Source organism: Octodon degus, unplaced genomic scaffold (assembly GCF_000260255.1).
Source record: "Octodon degus isolate 3935 unplaced genomic scaffold, OctDeg1.0 scaffold00325, whole genome shotgun sequence".
NCBI classification, from domain to species: domain Eukaryota; kingdom Metazoa; phylum Chordata; class Mammalia; order Rodentia; family Octodontidae; genus Octodon; species Octodon degus.
In genome coordinates, this window is record NW_004524901.1 from 1,522,159 (window position 1) to 1,536,233 (window position 14,075).

At 39.0% G+C, this 14,075-nt stretch overlaps 1 protein-coding gene and 1 pseudogene across 1 annotated transcript; one reads left to right on the forward strand and one right to left on the reverse strand.

Moving 5' to 3' along the window:
• Nucleotides 1-2,760: 2,760 nt before the first annotated feature.
• Nucleotides 2,761-6,544, forward strand: LOC101581666 (annotated as a pseudogene).
• Nucleotides 6,545-10,147: 3,603 nt separating this feature from the next.
• On the reverse strand, nucleotides 10,148-11,083 carry LOC101582062 (olfactory receptor 12D3). Its single transcript, XM_004647790.1, has one exon. It carries the CDS (start codon nucleotides 11,081-11,083, stop codon nucleotides 10,148-10,150), a length of 936 nt encoding a protein of 311 aa, XP_004647847.1.
• Nucleotides 11,084-14,075: the final 2,992 nt, after the last annotated feature.

Sequence of the window (14,075 nt, forward strand, 5' to 3'; positions counted from 1 at the left end):
TATATTTACTTGCGAATTGATTAGATAAATGACTAGATCAGTAACTAAAATATAGAATAAATATTATATATTTTATCAGTATATTCTATAGTTTGAAAGTATGCATCTCCCCCAAGATCCATATGTTGCAATTTAATGTTCAATGTGACAGCACTGCGGGTAAGTCCTGAGGATAAAACTCCCATGACTGAGAATAAACTGGCCTTGGTAAGGACATATCTGTCACTGTGGGGGATGTAGCCATAACACACTTGTGTTATTTTTTACCACAGCCTTCAACAAACATCAAATTTCCTGATGTCTTAATCATGTACTTCCAGTGCCCAGAACTGAGAGAATTAAATTTCTGTTATTTATTTATTTATTTATTCATTTATTTATTATATTAAGACTCAAACTCAGGCTCTTGTGCTAGCCAGACAGGCATTGTACCACTAAGCTATATCCCTTGCCCAATTTCTGTTACTTATGAATGACCCATTATTAATTATTTTGTCATAAAGTCACAAATGAGCCAAGAAATTGGGCCAATTAGGAAGTTTTTACAATAAATTTCTGTATAGCTAATGCCACAGCGTATCTTTGGAACATGGGAATGGATAGAAACTGGGCATGTACAGAGGTGCACAATGGCACTAAACATAGAGAGCAGCTCTGTAGAAGGTTCTAAAAAGCTGTCTTCTCAGAGCTTACTGAAGTGGTTCTAGCAGACTGGTAGAAACATGAACAGAAAAGGACATCTTGATGATGTAAATGTAAATGAGAAATGTGGTATTGGGAAATAAAGAAAAGGTCATGTTCATTAAAAAGTAGCAACACTTGAGCCATTGTTTGTCTATGACCCAATGTTTTATAAAAGGCATAACTTAATAGACTAAAACATTATGCAAATATTAATACAGTTTTAATATAATTTAACATGAATAATGGAAGATTGCAGAATACATTATATTTTATAATATGCCTTTACCTTAATAGTTTCTGAAATCTTGCCTGAGACCTATTATTTATTTTTATAAAATGAAAGTCCAGAGAATAAGGAGCATATCTGATATAACATGGATAATAATCAGAATTCAGTTGCAAACTAAATTGTTTTCCTTCTGTAATGTTGTATCTGCATATTAGACTGTTACAAGATACACAGTCAAATGGCACCACTGTGAAACAAACCCTGTGGCACTGATCCCATATGGGCCAAGGCAATGTCCTTCATCACTCTTAGGGAGATCAGATGGGTAGAATCAAAGATCCTTCGGTTTTCAAAACCCCTATTCCTTCTGTCTGCTACATACTGACTTCAGTTGACGAATGCAGTGGCCTTCACCACACTGGAGTCAGCCCTCCAATATCTTGGATGCGCACCCTCTGAGAGCATCTAGGACCCAGTGTGTTCTTCTACATAGTTCTTTTCATATCTTCAAAATCTGCTTACTGCTTTGTCCAGCTTACACTATAAACTTTTATGGTTTATTTTTTTTTCATTGCACCTGCAGAAAACAGTAAAATAGGTGTGGTTCAACTAAGAATCCTGGGCTGCTGGGAACCTACACCATATTAGATCCCCTAAGTCCTCTTTAGCACTCTCTTTGTCCTTTTCACTGGCTGCCTTGCATTAAATACACTCAGTCTGTTCTCACAGTTCTAAGGGTAGCCTGGCTTGTTTTCCTGGATTGGCACAAAATTAGAAACACTGTAGTCAAGTACAACTGTGAGAGACATAATTGCTGCTCCCTAACCAGGATTCCTGGCTCTCTCTTCCTTCAAAATGGTTTTACATGCTTAAAGCTAATCTTACATATGAAACTTAAGAGAACCATAAGAAATAAGCCAAAGTGACAATCATTTTAAGTAGAATAAATAATGTCCCAGTGACCAATTATGCATGGTTTTTCTTTGCCTACATATGAGAAGTACTAAAGCCTGTGACACTTAACTATTGTCTCTGCTCTCTGGATATGCACTTCACTGTACTCTGAAGTTTATGATAGAGCTCTGAAAGTCTCATTTCTCCATGCCTTTTACCACCATATCTACTGTTACCTTCTTGTCATGGGAATTGCAAAAGACAAAGCAGACAAAAAAGGTCCTAATGATCCCCATTACATCCCACACCCAGCCGCACCTGTCTTAGCCTCTGTGTCACCCAGCCCTTATTACCCAGCCTTTGGGGTCATCTGGAAAGGACTGAAAGTTGTGGGAATGGATCTTCTTCAGAGATCTGGTTCCCTGACCTCTCCCAGCTCCTTGGGATGACGTGAATCAGTGCTGGTGGAGAAGTGAGATCATCTGGAGCTTGTTTCTCCTCTATTCCTCTTCACTTTAATACCATTTTTCTTCTCTTTCTTTTCAAGACCCAACTCTGTGCATAATAGATGCTCCCTGCAATTATTATCTCTGGATTGCCTCTTTATGCTCTTTCAAGTTTTCCAACATCAACCAAAAATGACAATTAATAAGTGAACAGCAAAAAATAATCTGACAACTACTAGGCTAGCGGAAAATATCAGATTTAAATTGTCTATTCCAAAATAGACAAATCAGTGAGTAGTGACATTGGATTAGTGGTCTTCTGAGGCTTTCTTGGAGTGCTACGTAACATGTAATTATATCAATTATAAACTTATCAGACCCTGCACTTAAAATAGGTTCATCATTGTAGTAAATTATTCCACAATAGGCCTTCCTAAAACTTATGAGGACTTGTCCTCCCAAGGCATCTTGTGATCATAGGTGGAACTTTTCTGAGGTTATTGAATCATGGCCATGGGGTATCCATTTGCAGAGTGACCTATTTTTCTCTAATCTCCACTTTTATTATTTCAAAGTATTCAGCCATGAAGATTTTTTCAGTCCACTTGATACACATGAATCAGCCTTGGAGAGTTTGGAAAGTTTTGGAGGTATCTCAGTGCCTTATCTTCTTGTGATGTGTGTGTGTGTGTGTGTGTGTGTGTGTGTGTGTGTATTGATTAGATTGCTAATATTGAGAACTCTTTAGTGTATGCTTTTCAAGTGTACATTTTGGGTATAGCTAAATACCTGTTGAGCCTCATGTGTCATGGGCAAGGTTTCCTGAAGTGGCTGAATTTGGATTTTTGGTAGGTCCATGGACCATTGCTAGAGTTGGAAGTGTGAGTGCACCATTCACACTAAAGAAGGTAGTTTTAATGCAGTGTAAGGGACAGAAAGAGATTTTATCCCCTCTTGTTCCTTTTGATATCTTTCTGCACCATGCACTGTTTCTCCTCTGCCATGAGCCACCCTGTTCTGGAGCCAACTTATTGCATATCTAAATATCTATAAACTATAAACTAAATAAATCTCTTCCTTTTTTAACTTTGAGTGCTTGGTTTTTTGTCCCATCAAAGTAACTAAGACAACACCTTTTTCTCTGCTAAGATCCAATCATGTCTTTATTTAAGAAGAAAGAATGCAGTGTAACTGGCCAAAGACAAATTCTCGGGTGATGGACTACTGTACTGTCAAGGATACAAAGACAATTATGATATTAGCATAAAGAGTAAGCAAATGAATAGCAGCAAATATACCCTCCTGAGAATAACAACTAAAGTAGCAGCAGTAATAGCATCAAAGGCAAACTTGATATTGAGATATGATAATATTCAATAAAGTTTCACCCTTTGCAAAAGGAAGCAGAAGCACCAAAATGCCACCCAAGATCTGGAGACTGATTTATTTATGTTAACAAGCACTGATCAGGATCATTCCCAGAATATCATGTCTTCATTTCTGGAATTATATGGGACAAGCAAGTTGACAGTATAGAGGCAGAATGGCTCATTAGCTGTGGATGGTTTCTTACACTATGCACCATAGTGACCAGCTATGCATCACACTGACCAGATCTTTCTAAGAGACAGAAGCAATTGGAATTACAAGAGGAGATTTTGCATGGGCAGCTAAGAAACAGAAGTATACTGGAAGTGGGGATATTCTTTTACATTTCTGCCTCTTTTGTTTACCCAGCAAATATTTTCTGGGAATATTACATGTAGTCTTTTGAGACAAGGCCCAACTAGAAGCAGTAGCATTAGGTTTGTCAGTGATTGTAAGATGGGCCTTAGTCAAGCTCCCAAAGGTTGTCTTAGAGTATTTCCTTAAGTTGTGTTTAAATAGACACATAATTTAAGCCTGGTTTTTCTGTAACAGTACTCTAGAAAGGGAGTGAGAGAATTCACACAATCTAGAAGAGTATGAAATGTGCATTGGATGCCCATCAAATCTTGGCCAAGTGTTTGAACTAAGAACTTATTTTCATGGGAAAATTATAAATTTTAAGGCAAAAGAACACAGCTATCGGGTTAAGGGAATCAAGGACTTGGATAAGCATCCTAAAAAGACACAAAGGTCAAGGGGAGCAGGTATGGTGCGATCCAGTGAATTCTGTCCCGAGGCCTCAGCCATGATTGGACTGGTCAGCAACCAGAATGACCAGAGCAGTGGTTTGAATATATCCTCTCTTCAAAGTTGTCTGTCTGGCTCAGGTCAATTTTCCCAGTGTATATAGGGCTGGATTTCTAAAACTTGTATAGGTAGTTAACATATATCTGGGTTATACTTGTTTATAGGAGTATGATGTCAGGGACAGTGACACAGAGGCTGAACCCTGAACTGGCTGCAGGATGGGTGTAATCACTGCAGTTTGAGCTTGCCAAACAAATGGTGGGGGAAGGTCTGGCTCTGATCCTCCAAGAATACTGGGTAAAGATTTTCTGTTTAAGTCCAGAAGCAGGAAGCAGTAGCAAGAGAACTTTGGCCAAAATAGTTTTGTGCAAGATGACTGCATCATGTCTATCCTGTTGGACTTCATTCCAGCAAGAGCTCTATCCAACCACAAATGGAGTATACTCAGAATCTGTCAGGGGTCCATTTTTTAAAACAGCTTATCCCAGTACAGCATGTAGCACATGCTAAACAGTTAGTATGGCCTATGGTGAGCTTATAGGATTTCTTAATCAGAATGGCAGTGGTTGTTAGAGTGGAGGCAAGGAAAAAGGCAGCCTTTAGTGATAAAATCCAAGTATTTGCATAGGAAGGCCACTGGGAATTCCCAGGTGCTGACAGTCTCAGGAAGAATTATTTTTTTTGTAAACTCAAGGATCTAGATTTTATAGAAGCTAGCAGCTCTAAGAAATTTGTGGAGTTTCTTTCTCATAACCATTTATACCAACTATTGCAGCAGAAATTTTGTGCCTTTCCAGCAGGCAGATTGGAAGTATCATTAATGAGAAGTACTTTTAAACAGAGCTCCACGTGTCAGCTGTGAAGAAAGAACTTCTGGGTCCTGATATCTGACCATGGAGATGTGAGCCTCCCACCAGAAGACCGGGTGATGGCTCTCTCACAGCTGTGCAGTGCAGTGGAGGTGAACAAAGACATTCCACCCCATCGGTATTTCCGCTCTGTAGTTGAAATTATTCAAATGGCATACATTTACTCTGAAGAAGGCAACATTGAACATACTTTCATCCTTTATAACAAGTATATCACACTCTTTGTTGAGAAACTGCCAAATCATTAAGACTACAAATTGGTTGTCATTCCAGAAAAAAAAGATAGAGTAACGAAGTTAAAGGAAACTGCATTTCCAAAAGCAAAAGAGTTGAAGGCAGAGTTGTTAAAACAACATACTGAAGAAAAGAGGAAGGAGGCAGAGGAATTTTCCCAGAACATGACCATCTGGAAAGAGCTGGGAAAGCAAAAACAGAGTAGCCTTACAAAAGCAGCAACAGTTGGAACAGGAACAGTTTCATGCCTTTGAGGAGATGATCTGGAACAAGGAACTGGGAAAGGAGCGACTAAAAATTGTACAGGAGTTTTGGAAGGTGGACCCTTGCCAAGGATGTCCACTAGTACCCGACTTGTAAAAACCCTCTTTAGATGTGTTGCCTCATTCACACAGCCTGCAGACTATAATTCAAACCTAAGTCCATCCAAGCCACCAGTAGCGGACAGGTGCTTGAAACTTGGAGTGCTGAGCAACTTGGAAAGTACTTCTACAATTGATGGGTTGCATCATGTGGTGGTGCCTGTAAGGCTGGGCTCACAATTTCTTCAGTTAGCTAGTGCCATCACTGCCCCAGGAGGAGAAAACTGTGGAATTCTCTGTGGAAAACTGATGAGGAATGAATGTACCATTACCCACATGCTCACCCCCAAGCAAAATGCTGGGTCTGATTATTGCAACACAGAGAATGAAAAACTCTTTCTCATATGGGATCAACAGGGCCTCATCACACTAGGGTAGGTTCCTATGCATCCCGCACAGACTACCTTTCTTTCTTGTGTTGATGTACACACTCACTGCTACTACCAGATAGTGTTGCCAGAGTCAACTGCCATCATCTTCTCCCCCAAGTTCCAGGAAACTGGATTCTTCAAATTAACTGACCATGAACTAGAGATTTCTTCCTGTCATCAGAAAGGATTCTGTCCTCATGTCAAAGATCGACCTCTGTTCTGTAGCTGTAACCATATGACTGCTGTGATCAGAGCAGTGACCATCACATATCTTCAATAAGAATTTGACTCACACACTTGAGAACTATAAACCTTATCTGTGTACTTTAGCCACTTGAGTTGAGCTTTCCAGGAAGATTTGGAAGCTTTTTAAGACAGAATAGCACCTGAATATCACTTCATTTTCTACATCAGTTTGAAATGAAGAAACTGGATATGCTTTTAGGCAAATCTTGAGAGGATCATGATCACACAGAATCAACTAACTTGAAAATTAAATTGAAAGAATGGTATAATCAAGACACATACTTTATTTGTAGAAATACAAATTATTAAAACTCTCTATTGCAATAAGCTATCTTGTTATTCACTTTCCAATTTGTTTATTGTCTACCTTTGGACTAAATGTGGACATCTATGCAAAAATTTGAAGCCATTCAGAAACACTTTGGGATTGTCCTTTGGTTTAGGTAACTGATTACAAGGGTAAGGGGTAGCTCACAATGTCTGAGCAGATGGTGAGTCTCAGGAATCCTGAAGAATGATGTTATCAAGAATTATGTTATTTAACAAATACTTTAGGACATTTTTCCTCTATAACAAAATAATACTAAACTAAAAAACTGAACAAATTTTTAAACCTCTGGAATATTGATGTCATGTCAGTTGTAAGGAGGGTCTGGCTAAAAGGTGCCAAATGAATACAGAAGAATGCAATATTTAGGTCCAGGCAATTGTACCAGTATGCTATGGGTGGCAGAATACTGAGGCAACATAAATGATGGCAATTGTAGAGGCATTAGCAGGTTGGATATTTTTTGATGCTGTGAATTGAACTCAGGATTTTGCACTTGCCAGGAAGTTTTGCTTGTGGCACTGAGCACTATCCCCAGTCCCAGCTGGGAGATCTTCATTTTTTAGCAGGATGACAGTCTATACTGTTTGCTTGGGGGACCATGATGGAGTTGGAAGAGACAGAGAAAATTTGGAGAAAAGATTCTGGTGGATTTTCTTACAGACATCAGTTGCCTTTTTTGTCAGGTTTCTGGGTAACAGCACTTAATTGGTTTTGCCCCTTGTTATGATTTATATGTAAGTGTCCTACTAAAGCATCATATAGTCACTGTGTAGGATTCTAGAGCTTGTTATGGATTCAAGATCCAATACAGGGGTTATGCGTGTGAGTGCTGCTGGGATTTTGAGTGTGAGTTACACCCAGCCTGGGGAAGATAGCCTGAATGCAATTCAAGTAAGGGAGGGAGGCTTTCTCTTTGCCTCTGCCTCTGCCATTGTGTCAGTAGGCCTCCCTTTTGCTCTTGCTGTTGTGCTTTTTTCTGCCACTATGAATGACTGCCTTATTCCATGTGCAACTCTGCCTTGGAGCCAGCTGAGTATGGACTGAAACCTCCACTAACCTTTCCTTCCTTTGTTAGGTTTTAGGCATTTTGTCCCAGCACTGAGAGAAAAGTAAACTGAAATTCCCCTCCACCTTTTGATGTCTTTGAGAAGTACTCAACTAGGTTTCTTTGGGTGAATAGATGTTTGGAAAGGCTTTCCAGTCTTCATGAACAGACAGAGCAGCCTATGATGACACTGTCATTCCCTCATTCATTCTGCAGACCCTCAGAAGTTAAACATTCCTAACCCCTTTCCATTGAAGGTGGGTTTATTTAACAAGCATTGATAAGGCTCTTTTGCTTCTTGAGTTGTACAGAATTGACAGACAGACTACTTGGGATGGGGTTGTCCCTGAGGGACTTACTTAAATCAGGCAGGCAAATAGACAGACAGACTGACTGAATGACTGACTGAATGACTGATTGACTGTACTTCTGTCTCCTCCTCTATTTTGGATATGATATGAGCCACTCATGTGGTTATATAGGAATCTTCATCTAGACTTCTGAGGAGAATTGAGAAATCTCAAGAGTATGCATTACCATTAGTACCCAGGAAGGTCCTTGCTCTGTCTGTAAGGGCCATTACTGGTCAGCAAGTCAGTTTTCCTGGACAATGAATCAGATGCAATGGCAGGTAGCAACACAAAAATAATTCCCAAGATTATGGTGCATATTTACTTATGTCAACAGATTCAATTAGCATCATTCACAGAATAACAAGCCCTAATCGCTAGTGGTCTAGGGCTTATATGGGATAAGCAAGCACGAAGCATAGAGGCAGAATGTCTTGTCAGTTTGGGATTGATATATACCATATGCTTCATAGTAATTATTTATGCATCACAGTGACCAGATATTTATAAGAGAGAGAAGCAACTGGAACTGGAACAGGAACTATTACCTTGAAAACGAAGCAACTGAAGTTTACTGGCTGAGGAGGATCATGTTCTGTTAAACCTTATATATTGAAAAGGAACCTACTTCATAGTATAAATAGTAAAGCAAAACAAATAGTAAAATACAGCAAGTATCAACAATACCTAACAATTGTGCCTCTACTAATAATTGAAATAATTCAACAGTTTTATATTTAGCTATCTGAAGATTAATGAAGCCTAAATTTTATACTGGTAAAGATAGAGAAGATGGAGGATGAGAAAATGAAGAAAGTAATAATTGACAAACTAAACAGTCTGAGATGAGAAGAAGGAGATAGAAAATTTATTAAGGAATAAAATAAAACTAACAGAATTGCACAAAATTAATAAAATGTATACAAGACAAAGAAAAGAGGAAAGGAGGAAAATAAGAAAAAACACAAACTCAAGAAAACCAATGGAAAAAAGAATAAATTTAAAAGTTGTCCTTTGTATTTTTGAATGAACACTATCTTTCCAGGATCTCCAGACTTGGAGTTCGGCAAATCTCAACTTTGTCCACCTAGTTTCTCACCCTGTGGATTTGTGAGGTGCTTATGTTCCAGAGTCCTCTCTGTCCACTCTAAGCTGTCCTAGTCATCCAAACTAAGGTATCTCTTTGCTCACGTTTGGTAGGCAAGTAAGGCAATCATAAAACTTATATCTGTTCTGGATGCAGGTGGGGATACAGCAAGCAACTCACTGGAGATAATGTCAACTCTATGGATCCAGAAACTTCTGAAAGCCACACACCGCAGGCCTGACTTCTCATGAAGTTTGATACCCTGTGTCATTCTTGGCCTGAGCCTGATCTTTGTGTATCTGTGTAGTCTGTACTTTCTCCGTTATTGTCTTCTGGATGTCTTTCAGCCAGTCACTATGGGAAGGTAGCAACTGAAATCCAGAAGGGAGGTTGTTATGTAGTAGTGATATGGCTGATCCTTAAACCTTTTCCAAAGTGGTTACTGATTAAAAGCCCTTCAATATGGTAGGTGCCAAATTGGATTTCTTCTCCATCTCTAGGATACCATGCGAAAGGGAACATCTTTTGGAGGAAAAAAAGCTCTTTTGACTTGAAGACATTTATTGGGGCTAGTACAATTAGCCAAGCCATTTTGTTCACCATAGAGCTGCCAAGCTTACAGGCCTATCATCTCTCCTCAGTACTGGACCTGCACACCTCAATAAATAACAAATTATTTATGCTTATTCATGTATTGTTGAATTCATTCAAAACTTCCAAGAGAAATAAAAAAATCAAGTAAATTAATCAATTGCTACAAGTGATGTGATGAAAATCTCAATGTAAATCACACATAGGTCTCATCAGTCCTGTCAGTGCTACTATCAGTCTTTATACATCTTCCTCTGCAAGATTTTCCTGATAGCCAGCATCACCTGCTTATTCCTGAGAGTGTATATCAGGGGGTTCAGCACTGGGGTGATGGCACTGTATATGACGGCCACCACCCGGTCCTCATGCATGGAGGTAGCTGAGGCAGGACGAATGTAGGTAAACCCCACAGGGCCATAGAAAAGGCACATTACCATGAAATGGGAGGCACAAGTGGATAGTGCCTTGCGGAGCACTCTGAGGGAATGGTATTTGAAGAGAAGGAAGCCAAGAATGTAGAAGTAGGACAGAAGGGTGATCAAGAACGGACCCATGGACAGGCTTCCTGTGACAATGGAAAGAAGCCACTGGTTGAGTAGTGTGTTGCCACATGCCAACTCCAAGAGGGGTTTGACATCACAAAAAAAGTGATTGAGGTTCTGAGAGTGGCAAAATCTTAAGTGAGCTGTCGTAACAGAATGCATCAGAGCATAGAAGAAGCCGATGATCCAGGCCACAGCTGCCACCATAGCACACAGCAAGGGGCTCATGATGACAGAGTAGCGAAGTGGGTTGCAGATGGCCACAAAGCGATCAAATGCCATGATGGCCAGCAAAACAGCCTCAGTGCATCCCAAAAAGTGGAAAAAGTGTAGCTGAGTGATGCAGCCCAGGAAAGATATTGTCCTACAAATGGACAAGAGGTTTGTAAGTACTTTGGGAAGTGTCACAGAAGAATAGCAAATATCCAGACAAGACAGATTTCCCAGAAAAAAATACATAGGGGAATGGAGTTTTGGTTCCAATATAATGATGCCTAATATAATTCCATTTCCAACCAGGCTAATCAGGTAAATAATTAAAAACAGCACAAAAAAGCTGGGCTGCAGCCTCTGATCACTGGTCAGACCAAGTAGAAGAAACTCAGTCACTGTGGTGATATTCTCCATCACTTTGGGGAAAATGTGACAATTGCCATGTGTTATTATTTTCTGAATTTTTAATTTTACACACTTAATGAGGTAAAACAAGTTTTTTTATTTGGAGAGGCCTAGTTGTGAGTTACAATATGAACAATAATTCTGAGCAGCAAAGGGCTAGGATGTGACTTAGAGGTTAAGCACTCGCCTAACATGTTTAAGACCTTGATTCGGATCCAAAGCACTGGAAAAACAAGAAAAAAAGCAGAATAAGTTTACTTTTATTAAGATTAATGAACACTAGTTAACTGATAAATTGTCAACCCACAAAATGAATTAGGGTTTAAAAAGTATGGCAGTATATTATGCATAAATCAGAAACAGAGAAAAGGCACTTTCTACAAGAAAGTCATACAAAATCTGAATATAACCTCATGCTGCTAGGCTTGAACAAGCCCTATCATGACTTATTTTAAAATATGGCAATGTTCATATTTCCACAGTTGTCTAATGAGCCATTCTTGAGACAGCATCTGGATTAGTCTGTTAGCTGTAAATCTCATGCTCTCAGCTCTCAAAAGACTCTCATGGTATTTAAAGTTCAAGGTAACACAGTGATCTACAAATTCTCACATGACCTAATTGTTCCTTCTGCATCTCCCCTTCCATCCTCTTGGATGACATGCTCACTCTGACCTCTGTGATGGTCATAGAACCCAGTGATCATGCTCCTAGATCAAAGCCTGAGCACAACTCCACACTTGAGTGACACACTCACATTTGATAAATCCACATGATTAATTAGCACACTTCCCCTCAGTCTTGTCTCTGGATTGTATGTGCTTCATATAAAATCACACACACACACACACACACACACACACACACAGACACACAACTTTCCTGTTTTGTTATCAGTAGCACTTATCTCCATTGTTTTATTGTATGTAATATTATATCCATGACATCTTCAACAATACCTATCACAATTTAGCTGCTCATTTTATATTTACTAAATTATCTGATGTCTTTTGTATTATTTGTCCAATGTTTACCAACTCTGAGAACAGTCTCCAAGAATCAAATTAGTTTCTGTAAGCATACTAATCTACCATATATCCATAATTTCGAGTTGAATGTTGTGCTAAACTCAGAGATTATTTCCTCAGTTTTATGAGAGCATATAGCAATATAGCCTGTGAGCAGTGCATTATTTTAGTTTAAAATAATTATATATATTTTTTTCCAGAAATATATTTTTGGTCATAACTTGCTTTCAATGTTACTAATTATTATAAATGATAAATTAGCAGTAGAAACTATGTAAAATATGTGTGAATTGGTAAATCCACATAGGAATCTAAGAGCTGCATTCTGCAGGCATGAAAAGGGAAGACATTTATGCAATAGAAATTTTTATAATAAAGGGCATTTTGCCTATTTTATATAACCAGAAATTTTGCATCTACATTTTTGAGATTATGGAAATAAATATTTTTATCAACCTCACAAATTATTTTATTTATAGAATTGTTGCTTTTTACTAAAAATAATTCTACTGGAAAACTGTATAATTATCCCTAAATGCAATCTGATATATTATCAACACTGGAAATGTACCATTCTGTTTTAATGATATGGACTTGGTATGTCCTCACAAATTATTAATTATTTTCCTCTCCCTCATATTCCTATTTTATCTCTTATCTGTGAAGCTTGTATGCATACTATTACCATTTCCACTGAGCAGTCACACACACTCAGATGAGTAATTCCAGTATAAATCTATGACACAGAAAGTCTATCATGAAATTCTCACACAATGAATGAATAAAGAGTTCATGAAATTAGAATATTTTCTTATGTGTGGCTTATACCAAGAGCATTATTCCATCCTTTGATGCTACAATCTCCATTCAAGAAGTCCCCAAAGTTTCTGTAACTCACCTTTCCTGTGATAACCTCTTTCAATATAAAACATTTCTCCAATATAATTTTCTCTGCAATAAGTGACAACTTGTCCTGTACTTACTTCTTTACATATCTTAAAAAAGATATAATATTTCTACTTCAAAGAGCTATCTAAAATTCAACGATCAGATGTAGTTATTGTCTCCTTGAATGAAATAATCACAAAGATTTATTGTTGCTCAGTCTCCTACATAAACCTGAATAATTGCCAACTTCTTTCCAAACATAATACTAAAGCACAGCAAATCTTGGCTGCTGCAGACAGAAATTTAAAGGCTATGTTCTCAGATTTCCCTAGGTCTCTTGAAAAATCAACACACATGGGATTTTCTCTCCAAGGATATTTTATGTCCATATTTCTCCTCCCATGTGTAGCAATTTGTTACTATTGACATTGTTATGAAAACACTACAGTTATGCTAAAGAGCCATAAAATTGGGAGAGAATTCTACATGAGAAAACAAACTCGTGAATATAAAAGAAAAATTAATTTTGAGAATTTAATATCTTATGAATACAAGCACTAAAAAGTTATCTGTAAGTGATATAATTTGACGAGTTGTAAGGCTAGCAACATGATGAAATATAAACTAGATTCTACAGACATATAAAGTGCAATATTCTTAGGGTTAGGGTCAGGGTTAGGGTCAGGGTCAGGGTCAGGGTCAGGGGTTAGGGGTTAGGGTCGGGGTCGGGGTCGGGGTCGGGGTCGGGGTCAGGGTCAGGGTCAGGGTCAGGGTCAGGGATGGATTTTGGGGGGCTGGGGTCTCCACGGTGATGCAGAGGAGCCTGTCTGTCTGTCTGTCTGTCTCTTTCTCTCTCTCTCTCTCTCTCTCCCCCCCTGTCCCCTCCCCCACCCCGGGGCTCAGGGCTCGGGGCTCGGGCCTCGGCCCGGGGTGGGCGTGTCCCCTATTGTTATGCAAATAGGGTCAGGGTCAGGGTTAGGGTCAGGGTCAGGGTCAGGGTCAGGGTCAGGGTCAGGGATGGATTTTGGGGGGCTGGGGTCTCCACGGTGATGCAGAGGGGAGCCTGTCTGTCTGTCTGTCTGTCT

Bases quoted from the DNA above. Each gene is read 5' to 3' on its own strand.
- LOC101582062 (XM_004647790.1), bottom strand. From the start codon at position 11,083: ATGGAGAATATCACCACAGTGACTGAGTTTCTTCTACTTGGTCTGACC.